Raw genomic sequence first — 14,286 nt, forward strand, 5'->3', positions numbered from 1 at the left:
ATGTATGTATATATCGATTCATGAATTCCACTTATGTGATTTCTCTATTTCTCTTATATATGAAGAAAGTGTTTTGTTTTTCTTTTTTTTTTCTTTGCGAATATAATCCTGTGTCATGTTCGATCACGAGAGGATTGAGTCTGCTCGGCGCCCCGTCAAAAACGGGCCTCAGCAATTAAAGACTGACCAAGACCTGCATTACACTAAAAACTCTTGTAAGATCACTGCATTAAATATATTTGTACATACCACGTCTAGATGTAACTTTAACAAAGAGAGGAGAAGAAATTTATGCGGAATAAATTATATTTACCTTAGAAACACCCGGCCCCTCTTCTTTTACGTCAACCATCCATCTTACGTCACGTCTACCTACGCAATCTCTTCGCCTGCATACACATTTGGATCAACTAGAGACGTAGAAAAGAAGATATTCCATTTCTCATAATTTTAACTACGCAATCGCGATCTAATAATAATTATTTTCCATTTATCACGGAATTACAAGGGGATACATAATAATCAAGGAAAAAGTAAAGAGACTTGGAGATGCAATTAAAGATTTTTTTTATTACATCAACGTAATACTGGCTAAGGGTCAAAACAATGTCATAGAACGCGTCTATGGTCAGCAGGAGGGACAGCGCCGAGATCAACATGAGCGATTCACGACGGATGTCTCGTCCTCTTTAAGGCGAGATCGTTCTCCCTCCTTAAGAGGGGGAGGCAGCCGACGATTCGCCGACGACAAGAGAGGGAGCATAGTCTAATGATCCCCATATAACTACAGATAAATATCTTATAAGTATAATAAAACTAATCGTACAGAGAGCGAGGCAACCAAGTCTCGGAACAAATCAGCCTTAATGAACCCTTCGAAAAGAATCGAGAGAAGTCTTGCTGGGTATGCGAGTCAGCGGCGCTCACCTCGACGTCGCCGATCACGGCGCAGTCAAGTACTCGTCGCTGCTCCGTCTCCCATAGAAACGGGACATTCGACGAAGAAAAGGCAATGCACCCGCTGTCTCGCTCGTTCCTCTCGTGAGAGTAGGGGAAAGGATCCCGAGCGCGGCTGTCTCCGCAACCACCCCGTGATTGTTGCTGATGCTCGGTGTTGTATCAATTGAAAAACCTAACTACACAGAGTCCAAGGGAACTGAGTACCTGGTAAATACCGGACACATATCGTCAATATCGATAATTAAGATAAACGCGGTAAGACGCGGGGCAACGCTCCTCCTAGCATATGTGAGGTGTGCGCGGGGCATGGGTGAACTGAATGTGCAGGTTCGGATAGATGCGCGGGTTTAACACTACCGGATAATGTAACGGGGGTAAGCACAACATCTTATGACTTTTGGTATTAGTCGACGAGTATGAGTCGAGCGGGGCAGCCACCGCGGCGGCATGCTGCATCCTGACGGTGGATCCTTGCTGCTGCACGGGGATGCCTGCTGCCACAGGGCATCTGCCGGCGGACTGCGAGCTTCCGAGGAAGCTTGATGGTTACTTTTTCTTCTGGGCTTTCTCCGCGGCCTTTGTTACCTTGCCCTGGGTATCTTTGAAAGTAACGCTCTGCGGGGAAATAAACCAATCGTTAAATTATATATATATAACTGTATGAATTTATGTCTAATATTAGGTGTAGTAAAAAGAAATCCATTATTTTTGCATGAAATTGAATGGAAAAATAATGAATTTCTTTTTACTACATCTAATATATCTTTTTTTTGGAACAATTAGTATTCTGTAGTCTAGATATTAAATTTGAGGAAAAGAAAATTTGATATTATCTTTAAAATAACATTATGTTTTTCACGGTTTAAATTATTTCGAAATATACAAAGTCAACAAGAAGCAGATATCAACAAGAAGCAAAATCAGTTTTTATGAATTTAATGAAAATATTATACAAACATTAAAAATTATTAATGTTACACAAATATCAAATTATGAACAATTTTGTTATGATAATTTGCATAAAGTAAATATTTTCCGTACAAGCTTGAGCAGTTATCAACCGCAAGTTTGAAATAAATAGAATGTACAAACAATAAAAGAGAGACTTTGGTAAATAATTATATGCTGCTTCACATAATAATAATTTTTTTGAAATACGTATTTTATATGTATATATTTCAACATGTAAAAACTGAATCTGCTCGGAAAAAATTATCACTCTTTTCGTTTTTATATTATTATTTATACTATTTGAAATAGTAATTAATAAAACTTACATAATAATATTCGATAAATTCTTCAATTCGCAAATTCTTAACAAACTCTGCAGGTTATTTTTGCAGGTTACATAAATTATTAGCTTTAGCACTTGTAATTATACAAACAAAGAATCACTCTTTTATAAATTTTAATAGAAAATAATTTTCGTATGTTATACTTAACGAAATGAAGAAAATAATCGCGTTTTTAAACTTTGTTCTTGAACAATATTATAAAAAGCGTAATAAGAGAGCAAATTTATTTTTTTGCCTTCAAATAAATACATGAAAAAAATTGGTAAGGTAGCTTCTATTTGAACATTTATCAAAAATTTGTTGCTTTGAAACAATTTATCATGTGAAATAGCAAGAACAATATAATATTGATTGACTCGAAAATATTTTGTTTCGCTAAAGATTTTCCTTCGCAAAGATTTCAAGAATAAATTATGATGAGCTTCATTTTAGATATTTAATAAACGATTATCTGTCAAGCAAAAGAAATAGGTTTTTTCATTGTCGATTCTCTTATTTCGCATACGATAAAAAATTTTCAAAGATATTATTGATATATAAAGATATTATGAAAAGATATTATTCCACTGTGATAAAAGATAAAAACCAAAAACAGATTAAATCCCAAGATCCCAACCGAATAATATTAATTTAAAAAAAAAAATGGAAATTCAAACAATAAGAAGATACTCTTTATATTTGAAATCGCGTTCTCAGTCTGCTTTTATCTTAAACCTTTCAAAATAATTCCTCGTACCTTAATGACACCCACGGCGACGGTTTGACGCATATCGCGGACCGCGAAGCGACCCAAGGGCGGAAACTCCTGGAAGGATTCGACGCACATCGGTTTGGTCGGCTGCAACATTACTATTGCAGCATCACCGCTTTTTATACCCTTTGGATTCTCCTCGGTGGTCTTGCCGGTACGACGATCGCATTTTTCCTTGATTTCAGCAAACTTGCAAGCGATGTGAGCAGTGTGGCAGTCAAGCACTGGCGTGTAGCCATTGCTGATCTGTCCCGGGTGATTCAGGACGATTACTTGGGCGGTGAAGTCGGCGGCACCGCGCGGCGGTTGATTCTTGGAATCGCCAGCGACGTAACCGCGTCTCAATTCCTTCACGGAAATATTCTTCACGTTGAAGCCAACATTGTCACCGGGCAGAGCTTCCGTCAATGCCTCATGATGCATCTCGACGGATTTCACCTCGGTGGTGAGAGCCGCCGGCGCGAAAGTTACCAGCATACCTTAAAATTGTAAATTTATGTTTATTTATAAGAATCTATACGTTAGTCCGATAAATGTCACAAAAGATAATTAACTCTCCACTGGCAATGTTGAATTTTAAAAGCATAAAGTTGATTTTTTAATTGTGAATTCTGGTAGATAAATTAAATCTGTAAAAAGATAAGTAAAATACAATTAAACTTCTATGATAATAAAAACTCGTTATTAAAATTTTTACAAGTATGTAAGAATTTTTTTAGATTTTTATACAATTTGGAAACAACATAAACATCTACACTGAAAACTTAAATTGTAGACGAAGGATGAAAATTTTACATTACCTAATGAAGGATATAGTATATAAACAAAATAATAATCATCATTGTTCAAAACAAGTAGAAATATTAAACGTGATTTTAGACTATTTTTAAGTGATGCGGGTTTTTGTAAGGACGATTTGTAGTTGGTTTGATCTCAACCGTCATTCCATATAATTTTCGGTTTTTATAAAAGATTGATTAGAGAGTTGAATTTTTAATTTATGAATAAAATTAAATAGTGATCCACTTAAAAAATTTAGATTTCATTTATTAATTACTATCTTCCGAATTTGCTTCTTGCGATTAAAATTATTCCTTCTAATTCTTTTTTCCAGAAGTCATATTAGTACAATTAGTACAATCACCTGGTTTCAAGATACCGGTCTCCACGCGACCGACAGGCACCGTTCCAATACCACCAATCTTATAGACATCCTGAAGTGGCAGCCGTAAGGCTTTATCGGTGGGTCTGGAAGGTGGCAGAATGGCATCGAGAGCTTCGATGAGCGTCTTGCCGTCGGCATTGCCATCCTTGCGCTCCACCTTCCAGCCCTTATACCAAGGAGTCTTCGGGGACGGCTCGAGCATGTTATCACCGTGCCAACCGGAAATCGGCACGTAGGCGACCGAGGCGGTATTGTAACCGATCTTCTTGATATAAGATGATACTTCCTTCTTAATCTCCTCGAAACGCGTTTCCGAATACGGCGGATCAGTCATATCCATCTTATTGACGCCGACGATCAGCTGCTTCACGCCCAATGTGAAGGCGAGCAAAGCGTGTTCGCGAGTTTGTCCATTTTTCGAAATACCGGCCTCGAACTCGCCGATACCAGCTGCAACGATGAGTACCGCGCAGTCGGCCTGGCTGGTGCCGGTGATCATGTTCTTGATAAAATCACGATGACCGGGCGCATCAATAATGGTGACGTAATACTTGGCTGTTTCGAATTTCCACAAGGCGATATCGATGGTGATGCCGCGTTCGCGCTCCGCTTTGAGCTTGTCCAACACCCAGGCGTACTTGAACGAGCCTTTGCCCATTTCTTGTGCCTCCCTCTCGAACTTTTCGATCGTCCGCTTATCGATCCCGCCGCATTTGTAGATTAGGTGACCGGTTGTCGTAGACTTGCCGGAGTCCACGTGGCCGATCACCACGATGTTTATGTGTATCTTCTCCTTACCCATGATGTCGAGGCTTTAGCTACCTGCTGACACAAGTTGTCGAGAATTCAGAAGTGAACTATCGTTCGATTGATATGCGGCAAATGTATCGATTTTGAATGCTTTAATAGTTGTGCTAAATGTAATTTAGCATATGCGTTCCTTTCTATAGAATAGACTGCGTAATATTTGTTTATAGACCAGTCTATTATAAATCAGTCATATGTTATAGATTCAAGGGAAGACATTTTAAGCCAGTGTTAAACTGCCACACACAATTCAGTTATAGAATGTTCTAAAGCCTTGTGAGCTGTCTTGTGAGCTGTTTTATCTTATAAGTAATCCATACATACATAAATAGACAGTAAGCAAGAACCATTTTTTAACGGTTGTTTGCGCATAGAAAATGATATTTTTAATATTAGTATTAAACAAATGACAATATCCAGACAACATAAAATCTAAAATTGAGATATAATTTTTTATGTTTCGATTTTTGATTTTATGATGTCTAGGTATTGTCATTTATATTAATGTCTAATATTAATGTTCAAATTATTTTCTATATATAAATATGACATTGTTTATCGAACTAATACAAAAAGTATCTATAAATATTATTATTATATTACCATCATTTATTGTGTAAAAAAATTACAGAGTATATACAAAAGGTGAGGCCAGCAAAACTGCTATTACACCTCCCAGAAAACGAAACGAATTACAAATTATAAAAATGAGACAATACATGAAAGTGTATCTTACTTAACAAATAATGTTTGAAACATTAATAGATCTTAAATTGAAAAAGAATATTTTGTTATAACTTTAAAAAAGATTTTTACATTTATCACAAGAAGATACTATTAAAAATTTCATAAAATTTAATATACTTTTAAGTTACATAATTTAACTTAATTTCATTACATTAAATTTAACGTATTTATAATTGAAAAGTATATTTGTGCACATGTACATGAATTTAATGTCTTTTTAGTGAAAATTGATGAAATTTAAGTTACAGTAGTTACTTAATTTTTATTTATAAAATTTACTTTTTATAAAATTTTGTTATAACTTAATTTTCAATTAAATTATTCATTACTTTTAATTTCGTTCATAATCACGAGTTTCATTTATATGTAAAGGAAGTATTTCTAACTTTGTAGCGATTATATTATGAAATCTCATATTAGATGGTTCTTTAATAAAGTGCCAAAAATTTAGGGTGCCTCACCAAGGCCCATCCAAAATTATTGCATAATTTGAATAAAATGTTAAAACTACTGTATATTTCAATGAAATAGTATTGAACGATAATAAATCAAGAACTGTATTTTCATCGAATGAAAACAAGATGAGATTATGTTTACTTTTCGAGGTTAAATTTATATGCAAGTTTATGCACACGTAAATCTTTTCAGAATGATCGTTAAATGGTTGATCTATTACTTTTTTGTGAGCATTAAAATCGTTTTTTAAACTATTATAATCTCGTTTTTTTTATAAAAACCTATGATAAGAGTTGTATGCAGTTAAAAGAAGCGTTCTGCGAATCTTATCTATTACTTAGACTGTGATCGATTTGGAAACGCTCACGCGTTTTAAATGCTTGTAATCATCATTCTGTCTTCGTTCATTAGATGTAAAATAAGAATAAAAATATTGAAAGCGCTGAAAGCGTCCAAATCGATAACAGCCTACGTAAACGGTTACATTTTCAACATTTTTTTCTCTCTTATTTCATCGTTAACTTACTGTAGAATTTTGCTCATGTGTGTGTTTCGTACTTCAACTTCATTATATAAAAAAAATTAAACATTTCTATGATAACTCAATTTATTATAACTAAAGAATCACCTTAATATATGGGATCTATATTTATTAGTTTAATATCGGATCCGAACGACGCTGATGATCAAAGATTTCTTAGTCACCAGATGGTTAGTCACCGGCATCAAACTATAAGTCCCGCATATTAAGATGATTCATCAGTAAATTGAGTTATCATTGAAATATTCAATTTTTTTATATAATGCAACTGAAGTACCGAAATTGACGTAGGTAAAATTAATAGAAGTCATTTTCGGCTTCTTAAATGCGAAAAATTGCGCATGTGGGATTAAACTCGGATCTACAAATCGCGAGTCAATCGCACAGAGCGGCAAGCCTCGATATGAGTGTATTATGATAAGATTCTTAAAGAACCATCAAGAGACGTTAAAAATGTCTTCAAGATCTTTCGTCCCGATTTATAACAATGTGTAACATTGTTAATAATTAATAGTTTAGTTAATAATTAATAATTAATAGCTTCATAATATAATTAGAGAAATAATTTCTTAGTCTTAATGTATCTATTTCTTAATGTATCTATTATATTCGTAATATATTTATATCTATTTCTCTAAATTCTTTGAAATGGTATCTCATTCTAAAGCATTCTAAAAAGTAAAAATTGAGTTAGTTTTCAAAAAAAATAGCTCAATTTTCAATATTTAAGAGTGTGATTTCACCCTGCAGTGTGCGATTCACTCTAAAAATTTTAGAGAGATATATTTATTATTTGTTCGAGAGACACATTTATTATATCGTTACACAATATGTCGTATTTATTTTATATTAGTGTTTTGACATGTTCGTCGAAATGGAAATAAAATATTGAGTTCAAAGTGGCAATACTGCAGTAGTGGAATAAAGTTACATTTCAAATAAAATTAAACTAACAAATATAAATTTTGTTCTTCAAAATATTAAAAAATGTGACTATTAATCAAACGACCTAATATTTAGATGCAATGTATAACAATATCTCCTTTAATCGTATCTATTGTAAATATACAATTTTGTAATTCCTATATCGATACTTAATACTACTAGTAAAAATTAATTCTAATTATTGTACTACTGTATAGTACTATCAATAAAAATTAATTATAACCGTATAAATTTTTATGTTCGCCTGTAATGCATCGGAGAAGTTTCTTTCACGCGTTATATGTTGATCGGATATTAAAGAGACGATAAATATTGACGTGCGAGAACGGAGGACCTCTTGCAAGCTACAAAGGGTATTGATTCGTTTCAAGGAGAGACTCACGCAGGGCTTGTAAACTCACTCACTCACTCTCTCTCCCCTTCTCCTTGACGTACGTGTATAAATATGAGTGGTATCAGATCGAGTGTGCGCGGTTATTCTCTGTCGAGGCGATCGCAATCTGCCGCGAAAAAACAATTTTGCTTCAATTATATCAATTGGGAAGGAACTTAATTAGAACAGCCGACCGTATTCCAATGGACTCAAATTGAATCGTATACCGCGGCCCAGGTAATTTCCAACCCGCGAGTCCGCCTTTTAGATCAATAAAGGGTGTATGCTGTCCTATCTCGATCTACGTAGGCGGTGGGATGTATTAAAAATTGCGTACTCCTTTTGATCCGAATGACAAATACTATAAAATCGAATTAAACAGATCAATGTCTGTTGGAATTTTCGCTTAATTTCTGTGAAAAGTATCCGAAAACGATTATCATTGATTATTTTTAAAAAAATTCTAAAACTAATTAGACATAATTATTTGTAAAAATTATTGAAAATAATTTCGTTGAAGATAATTCATAATATTAAAATTCAATTATTGACTTTAATGAATTTTTGAAACTGATGCAAGGACTTTTCTAAGATTAATCTCATTTCTATTTACGATCGCGAATGTAATTCATTAAAGAGTTCAGAATTTTAAATGAATTATAAATTACGCAGCAATACAATTATTAATTAGATTAATTAATCAATATTGATCACAATTAAATTTTCTTTTTACAATCAAAAGAAGTCAAAATTATAATTTAGAAAGATAGAAAATAATTTTAGCTGAACTATTAGAAATTGTTTACTCGTATTAAATTTTAGAAACCACTGTTTATACCGGAAATGTGCATCATGTAATTAAATTAAAAATCGGATTGATCGAATTACTCGGTATCAGCTGAATCAGAAAATCAGTATCGTGCAATTGGTTGTACCAATCCTCATTTCGTTCGCTTTGCAACTTGCGTTCTTATCGTAACGCATACCGGCCTGCCTCTTCTAATAATAGTCACAGCCCCACGAAGGCGGCCATTTCTCATCGACAATAACTTGCTTTGAAACGTCGTCTTCGCGATGTCACTATCAGGGATTTCCACCGGAGAAATTGCCGAATTTCGCGTCCTCTCTTTACTCATCTAAACAATCATGCAACTGGATCGCGTGATTTCTCTCTCGATACATTTTAGAAGAGGAACACATGACGAATTCGAGGTATATTAAAACATCGCGATTACGACATATCGCGCAACGAGGTTAAAACCCCAAGTTACCGCAAATAAGCTTGGTATCACTTACCGATCGACCGTTGCCCGATCAATCGATCGCGACGACGCACCCCGACCTGCACCAACAACCCCTCGGGGGATCAATGGATCGATACCCAGGAAGTCCCGCTCAATCGAACGTTAACGTAACCGATCACCAATGTAATGGCCAGCTTTCCGTCGTCGGCTGCACCGTCGAGCTCGCGGCTCGCACGGAGGAACCTTTTTACCTGCGACAGACACCCTCGGCTCGAGAACGGCGGCTCGCGGACGCGCGACGAGTCTAGGGCGGATTCGCCCCGAGAGTAAGCGGCGCGCCGGCTCGAATCGATACTCTCGCTGGCCAGCTAAGCTGGCTGGATGACTGATTGACGAACGAAGCCGGCTTGAGCTTTCACGCAACGAGAACCGATAGAGACTCCTCGCCTGCTTCTGTCACAGATTGGAACGGTCTCCCGAATTCCTGGGGATGACCGTCGTTCTTGCAACACAGGTTGATTTACTTACCCGAGGATTCGATGTTGGACCGTCCACTCTGAAAATCACCGCGGAGCTCTGCCACCCGTCTTGCCGCGCACGCAAGCTCGTGAAGCATGGAGCGAGCGAGAGGGTGGAACGAGAGAGGGAGGAAGAGACGAGTAGTAGAGGTATAAAGACAGAAAGCTCTACCCGGATCTGGCAGGAGGGTAAAGGGGTGAACAAACGACTATGATGCCATCTGAAATGTGCAATGTTGCGGCGCTTGCGCCTGCATGGTCTTCGTGTTTGCGAATCTCTTCGATTGGTTCCCGACCGGCCGGCGAGAGTCTATTTTCCTCTTCGATGAAAGGACAAAAGAACGACATCGTCGTGGTGAATTATCGGCCACTCGCTTGCTCCAGCTCGCTCGTTCGCGATGCTAAAGAAAAACTTGAGTCAGTTGGGGGAAGACATGTTGCGTTTTACGTCCATCGGCGAAGTTCGTCCATCAGCGCCTCAATTTCAATATGTATAAACGGTATTAAAGGGTCGTCTGCAATGGGAATATAGATCGCGGTCAAAGTTTCACTATACAAGTTTTGAAGCGCTTGATTGACCAATTAGAAAAAAGAATTTTACAAAGTAACTAATAAAAAACGCTTTAAAACATTTATAGCATCACGTTAGTAAATTTTAAGTTTTAAAACAGATGTAATAAGCTTTAAGTTGTAGATATTGATCGATTACAGTCGAATATGAGGAGAATAATTGACTATGATTAGTTGATTTCTTACAGCAGATTTACTACACCCATTGCGTTTTAGAACTTAGGTATAAGAAATCGATCAATTGTCGAAATATGAGAATAGTCGATTAGAATTGGTCAATTTCTTATAGTTTATGGCTTACTTTACAATACTATGTATATTTCTATTATAGACGGTCTATAAAGCGGTCACATTATGTAGTTATTTACACAAATTTCTAACAAGTAATAGCGAATTTGCTTACCTAAGTAGAATAACAAATCATTATGATATCAGAATGATATCAAAATGATTCTAAACGACATTAAAAGTCATTTTTCAATAATTTCCGATTCATTTTAATATCATTTTGACGTTATCGAGACTTGTTGTTCTGCTTGGAATAAAAGATACGCTTTACATGAAATTAGCAAAATTAAGTGTAAAAGCATATAAATATTTTAAACAATTGAATATCAAGTAATGATATTGTTATTTAATAAAATGTACATTTTATAAAATGTACATGTATATTTTTTCATTAGTTAATTATTCATCGAAGTTAATTATATTATGTCACTTCATTAAATATCTTTATAAAGTAACCTTTAATCTATAAGTACATAGTGCGATTTAATCGAATTTACTATAAAGTCTGATCTACAATGTGCTCTTTGCTTCCTGTCATTTTCTTTTTATCGCTTTTCATCTCTTACCTTTTTGCCTCTTTATATATTCTGTTTCTTCGTTTTCTGTCGCTCGAGGTAAAAGTTGACAAATTTCGAAAAAGACAAGAAATACGTGACAAGAAAAACAATCATTGTCGACAAAATAATCGCAAAAATGAAAAAAGACAAAAGCTAAAAGAGACAAGAAATAGAAAATAAAAAGCACATTATAGATTAGGCCTATTTTAAATTAACGCACTATGTGCCTTTGATTTTGTCCCATGGCATAGTATCCTAAAATGATTTTCTATAAAAAAAATTAAAGAACAAAATTTAATTGTAATTAAAAATGGCTGTATTCTTATTTGCATAATTTTTAAAATTTTGTAAGTTCTTAATTTATTGTTAGTTATTTTAATAAATATATTTTAAAATCAGGATAAATGTAATCTGACCGTATTGTTCTCCGATAGATTATTATTTCGGGAGATAGATTATTATAGATACGATCAACATGATACTACGCATACTTTAAAGCAATTTTTGATTAATTTGTAAAATTCTTTCTTCTAATTCAATCAAACTACGCTTCAAAGTAGTGAAATTTTGACGACAGCTTTATATTGAAATAAAAATGGATTATGAATATCGGCCTAGATAATCCGAGGTATACATGGCTCGTATTCAGAATGCGCTTTTATCGATAAAAGCGTACTTTTATCTCTGAAATTCTATAATATGCATGACGTAAAGTATAGTATGTTATAGCACGTTGACATCGTTGTGCGTGAATACGAGCCAATCACCATAATCTATGTGTGAAAATCTTCACGTAAATTTCGATGAGTGGAAAATGAAATGTGAAAAGTTTCACATGAAATTTCATTGATTTCCTGGCGGCGAAACGGTTAGCACGCGGCGTCGCTCTGCGTACATTTAAACTGATTCGATATTAGTTGCATCGTAGCGTCGCAAGCGTTGCGATCCAATCAACGTCAAACTAACTCGATTTTGATTGGACCGCACGCTTGCGACGCTGCGATGCAACTAATAAAACCAGCTTTATGTCACATATTACGTCGTAGGTACATCGCATCGCGCGGTGTTTATGAAAACAGTCGCCGCGCTATCATTCGCAATAGAAACTGTGTGATGTGGCACTGTATTTATGTTTGAAATTATACGGTGAATATTATAATATCATGGATATATAGAAAAGATGCAGTATTCTCTATTAATTTTCGTGTAAGATTCGTGTACACTGATTGGCTAATTGATTCTCGGCATTCGTGCGATTCGCGATGTACTTCACTTTTTTCAAGAGGCATTGTAGTGCTGATTATTATGCAGTGGACTCCTCGGTATATAACACGATTTATGTGAAAAGATTAGAACGAAATGAAGAGTGGAAAATATATAGATTAATTTTGTTGTGATTTACTTAATGGGCGATTATCTTTCGAAGGATAGCTCAAGTCAAATTAGTTATTATTCGTTAATTTGAAAGTAATTTCCCAGCGAACGAGAATGGATTAAAATGGATTGAAATTTTTTTTTTCTGTCCAAATGCGTATTTTAAATAACGAATACTTTTTTTTTAGATTTAATTGAATTCAATTGGATTCAATTAGATTCAATTGGACACAATTGGATTAAAAAACTGCATTTGCTATTCAAAATTTTGAATTGAACAGTGTAGTATTCACAATGTGTTATTTGTGCAACACACAGAAAAAGCTAATATTATTTTTAAATTGAAAGGTATAGAGATATGCTCCATGCAATTCCTATAAATGACTAAAAATGTATTCAGGATTGAAAAGCATTCATTTTAACATTCGTGAATCAATATTTCTGAAAATCTGAATCCATTTCAATCCATTTTCTTATAAATACAATCTTAAGATGTCACGAATCAATCAGAAGGCTTTATTAGCATCTAAACTATTACTTAAGACAATCTTGAAATATGAACGAATTATATAATATTGATTTAAATCAAGCAATTTTCGTGCATTACTCTGTGCTTTTGAGATAATCTGCGTTCAGAAACTTTACCCGAGTGTGTCATTTTACTCTTATCTTACGTCTAATGAACGATATAATTATAGAATGTGTTTCGTTCTCATATAATGTGCATAATCATTTTATCCTTGTTATTCGAATATTAGAAAAGACTAAAAGGAGAAGACAAAAGGTTTGTTCGCGTTTCGCATACTCCAATATACTTCAACATGTTCCATAGCTCTTCTAAAGCTGATTCTACATTACTTGCTAATTAACTGATCGTAAATTTGTTGCGACAGCCAATATGAAGTGTTGATTTCAAAATGCAAGCTTCAGATTGGCTGTCGCAACAAATTTGCGATCGGCTTGCAACTAATGTAGAACCAGCTGAATGAGTGCGTTGAGTGAGTAGAAGCTATGGTTGGAGGAAGTAGGAATATGTTAGAGCATGCGACACAATAAATCTAAGTTTAGTGCTATTTATATCATTCTATCCTTGTTTTACATCTAAACGATGAAGATAGAATGATATAAATAGCGCTAATAGTCTCTCCGAACGCACCCAAAATGATACATCATGTGTGAAACGGAACGCACTCTGGGACACTCGAATGAGGTTTCCGAACGCAGCTTTAGTCTAATGTCTAATGGAGTTTGCGAATTGTGTGGTTGAATAACGGAATGTGTCGCAGTGATGCTCGTGATTATATATATATATATATATATATATATATATATATATATGTGTCTCAAGGAATTTTACACGCTCGAATGTGTGAGCATTATGAGCGTGTTTTGAGCATTACATTTTTGAATGATTCACTCGGTTCAATTTGTTGTTAACGCGATTTTGACATCAACCGCATTCTTGGTTGCGCGGGAAAAGTGCCGCGCAAATGAAGCGCGATTATTATTCGTATTTTCGCGAGCGTCATCATATCGAGAAAATCCAACGAAATTGAAACCGGATAGCCTGAGAGAAAGTCGTGAGTGTAATTGATATATTTCCATATTGCGTATGTAAAAACAATCCTTATTCCTTTTTAATTGGATTATGTATTTGAATGCTTCAGAAAATAATGACACGAAGAGCGTTGATTC

At 34.9% G+C, this 14,286-nt stretch overlaps 1 protein-coding gene across 3 annotated transcripts; it reads right to left on the reverse strand.

The window, feature by feature from the left end:
• Window positions 1-550: 550 nt before the first annotated feature.
• On the reverse strand, window positions 551-9,927 carry LOC108690446 (elongation factor 1-alpha). Of its 3 annotated transcripts, none has more exons than XM_018197741.1 (4): window positions 9,813-9,927; window positions 4,151-4,996; window positions 2,992-3,485; window positions 551-1,575 (listed from the first exon to the last, which is right to left on the reverse strand). In XM_018197741.1, the coding sequence occupies exons 2-4, from the start codon at window positions 4,971-4,973 to the stop codon at window positions 1,507-1,509; spliced, it is 1,386 nt and encodes a 461-aa protein (XP_018053230.1). In that variant the 5' UTR covers window positions 4,974-4,996; window positions 9,813-9,927; the 3' UTR covers window positions 551-1,506. The 3 variants fall into 3 exon arrangements, with proteins under 3 accessions (XP_018053230.1, XP_018053228.1, XP_018053229.1); XM_018197739.1 differs by having other exon boundaries at window positions 4,151-4,993; window positions 9,813-9,926; XM_018197740.1 differs by lacking the exon at window positions 9,813-9,927 and adding an exon at window positions 9,337-9,781 and having other exon boundaries at window positions 4,151-4,993.
• Between the last annotated feature and the right edge of the window lie 4,359 nt (window positions 9,928-14,286).

Source organism: Atta colombica, unplaced genomic scaffold (genome assembly GCF_001594045.1).
Source record: "Atta colombica isolate Treedump-2 unplaced genomic scaffold, Acol1.0 scaffold321, whole genome shotgun sequence".
NCBI classification, from domain to species: Eukaryota; Metazoa; Arthropoda; class Insecta; order Hymenoptera; family Formicidae; genus Atta; species Atta colombica.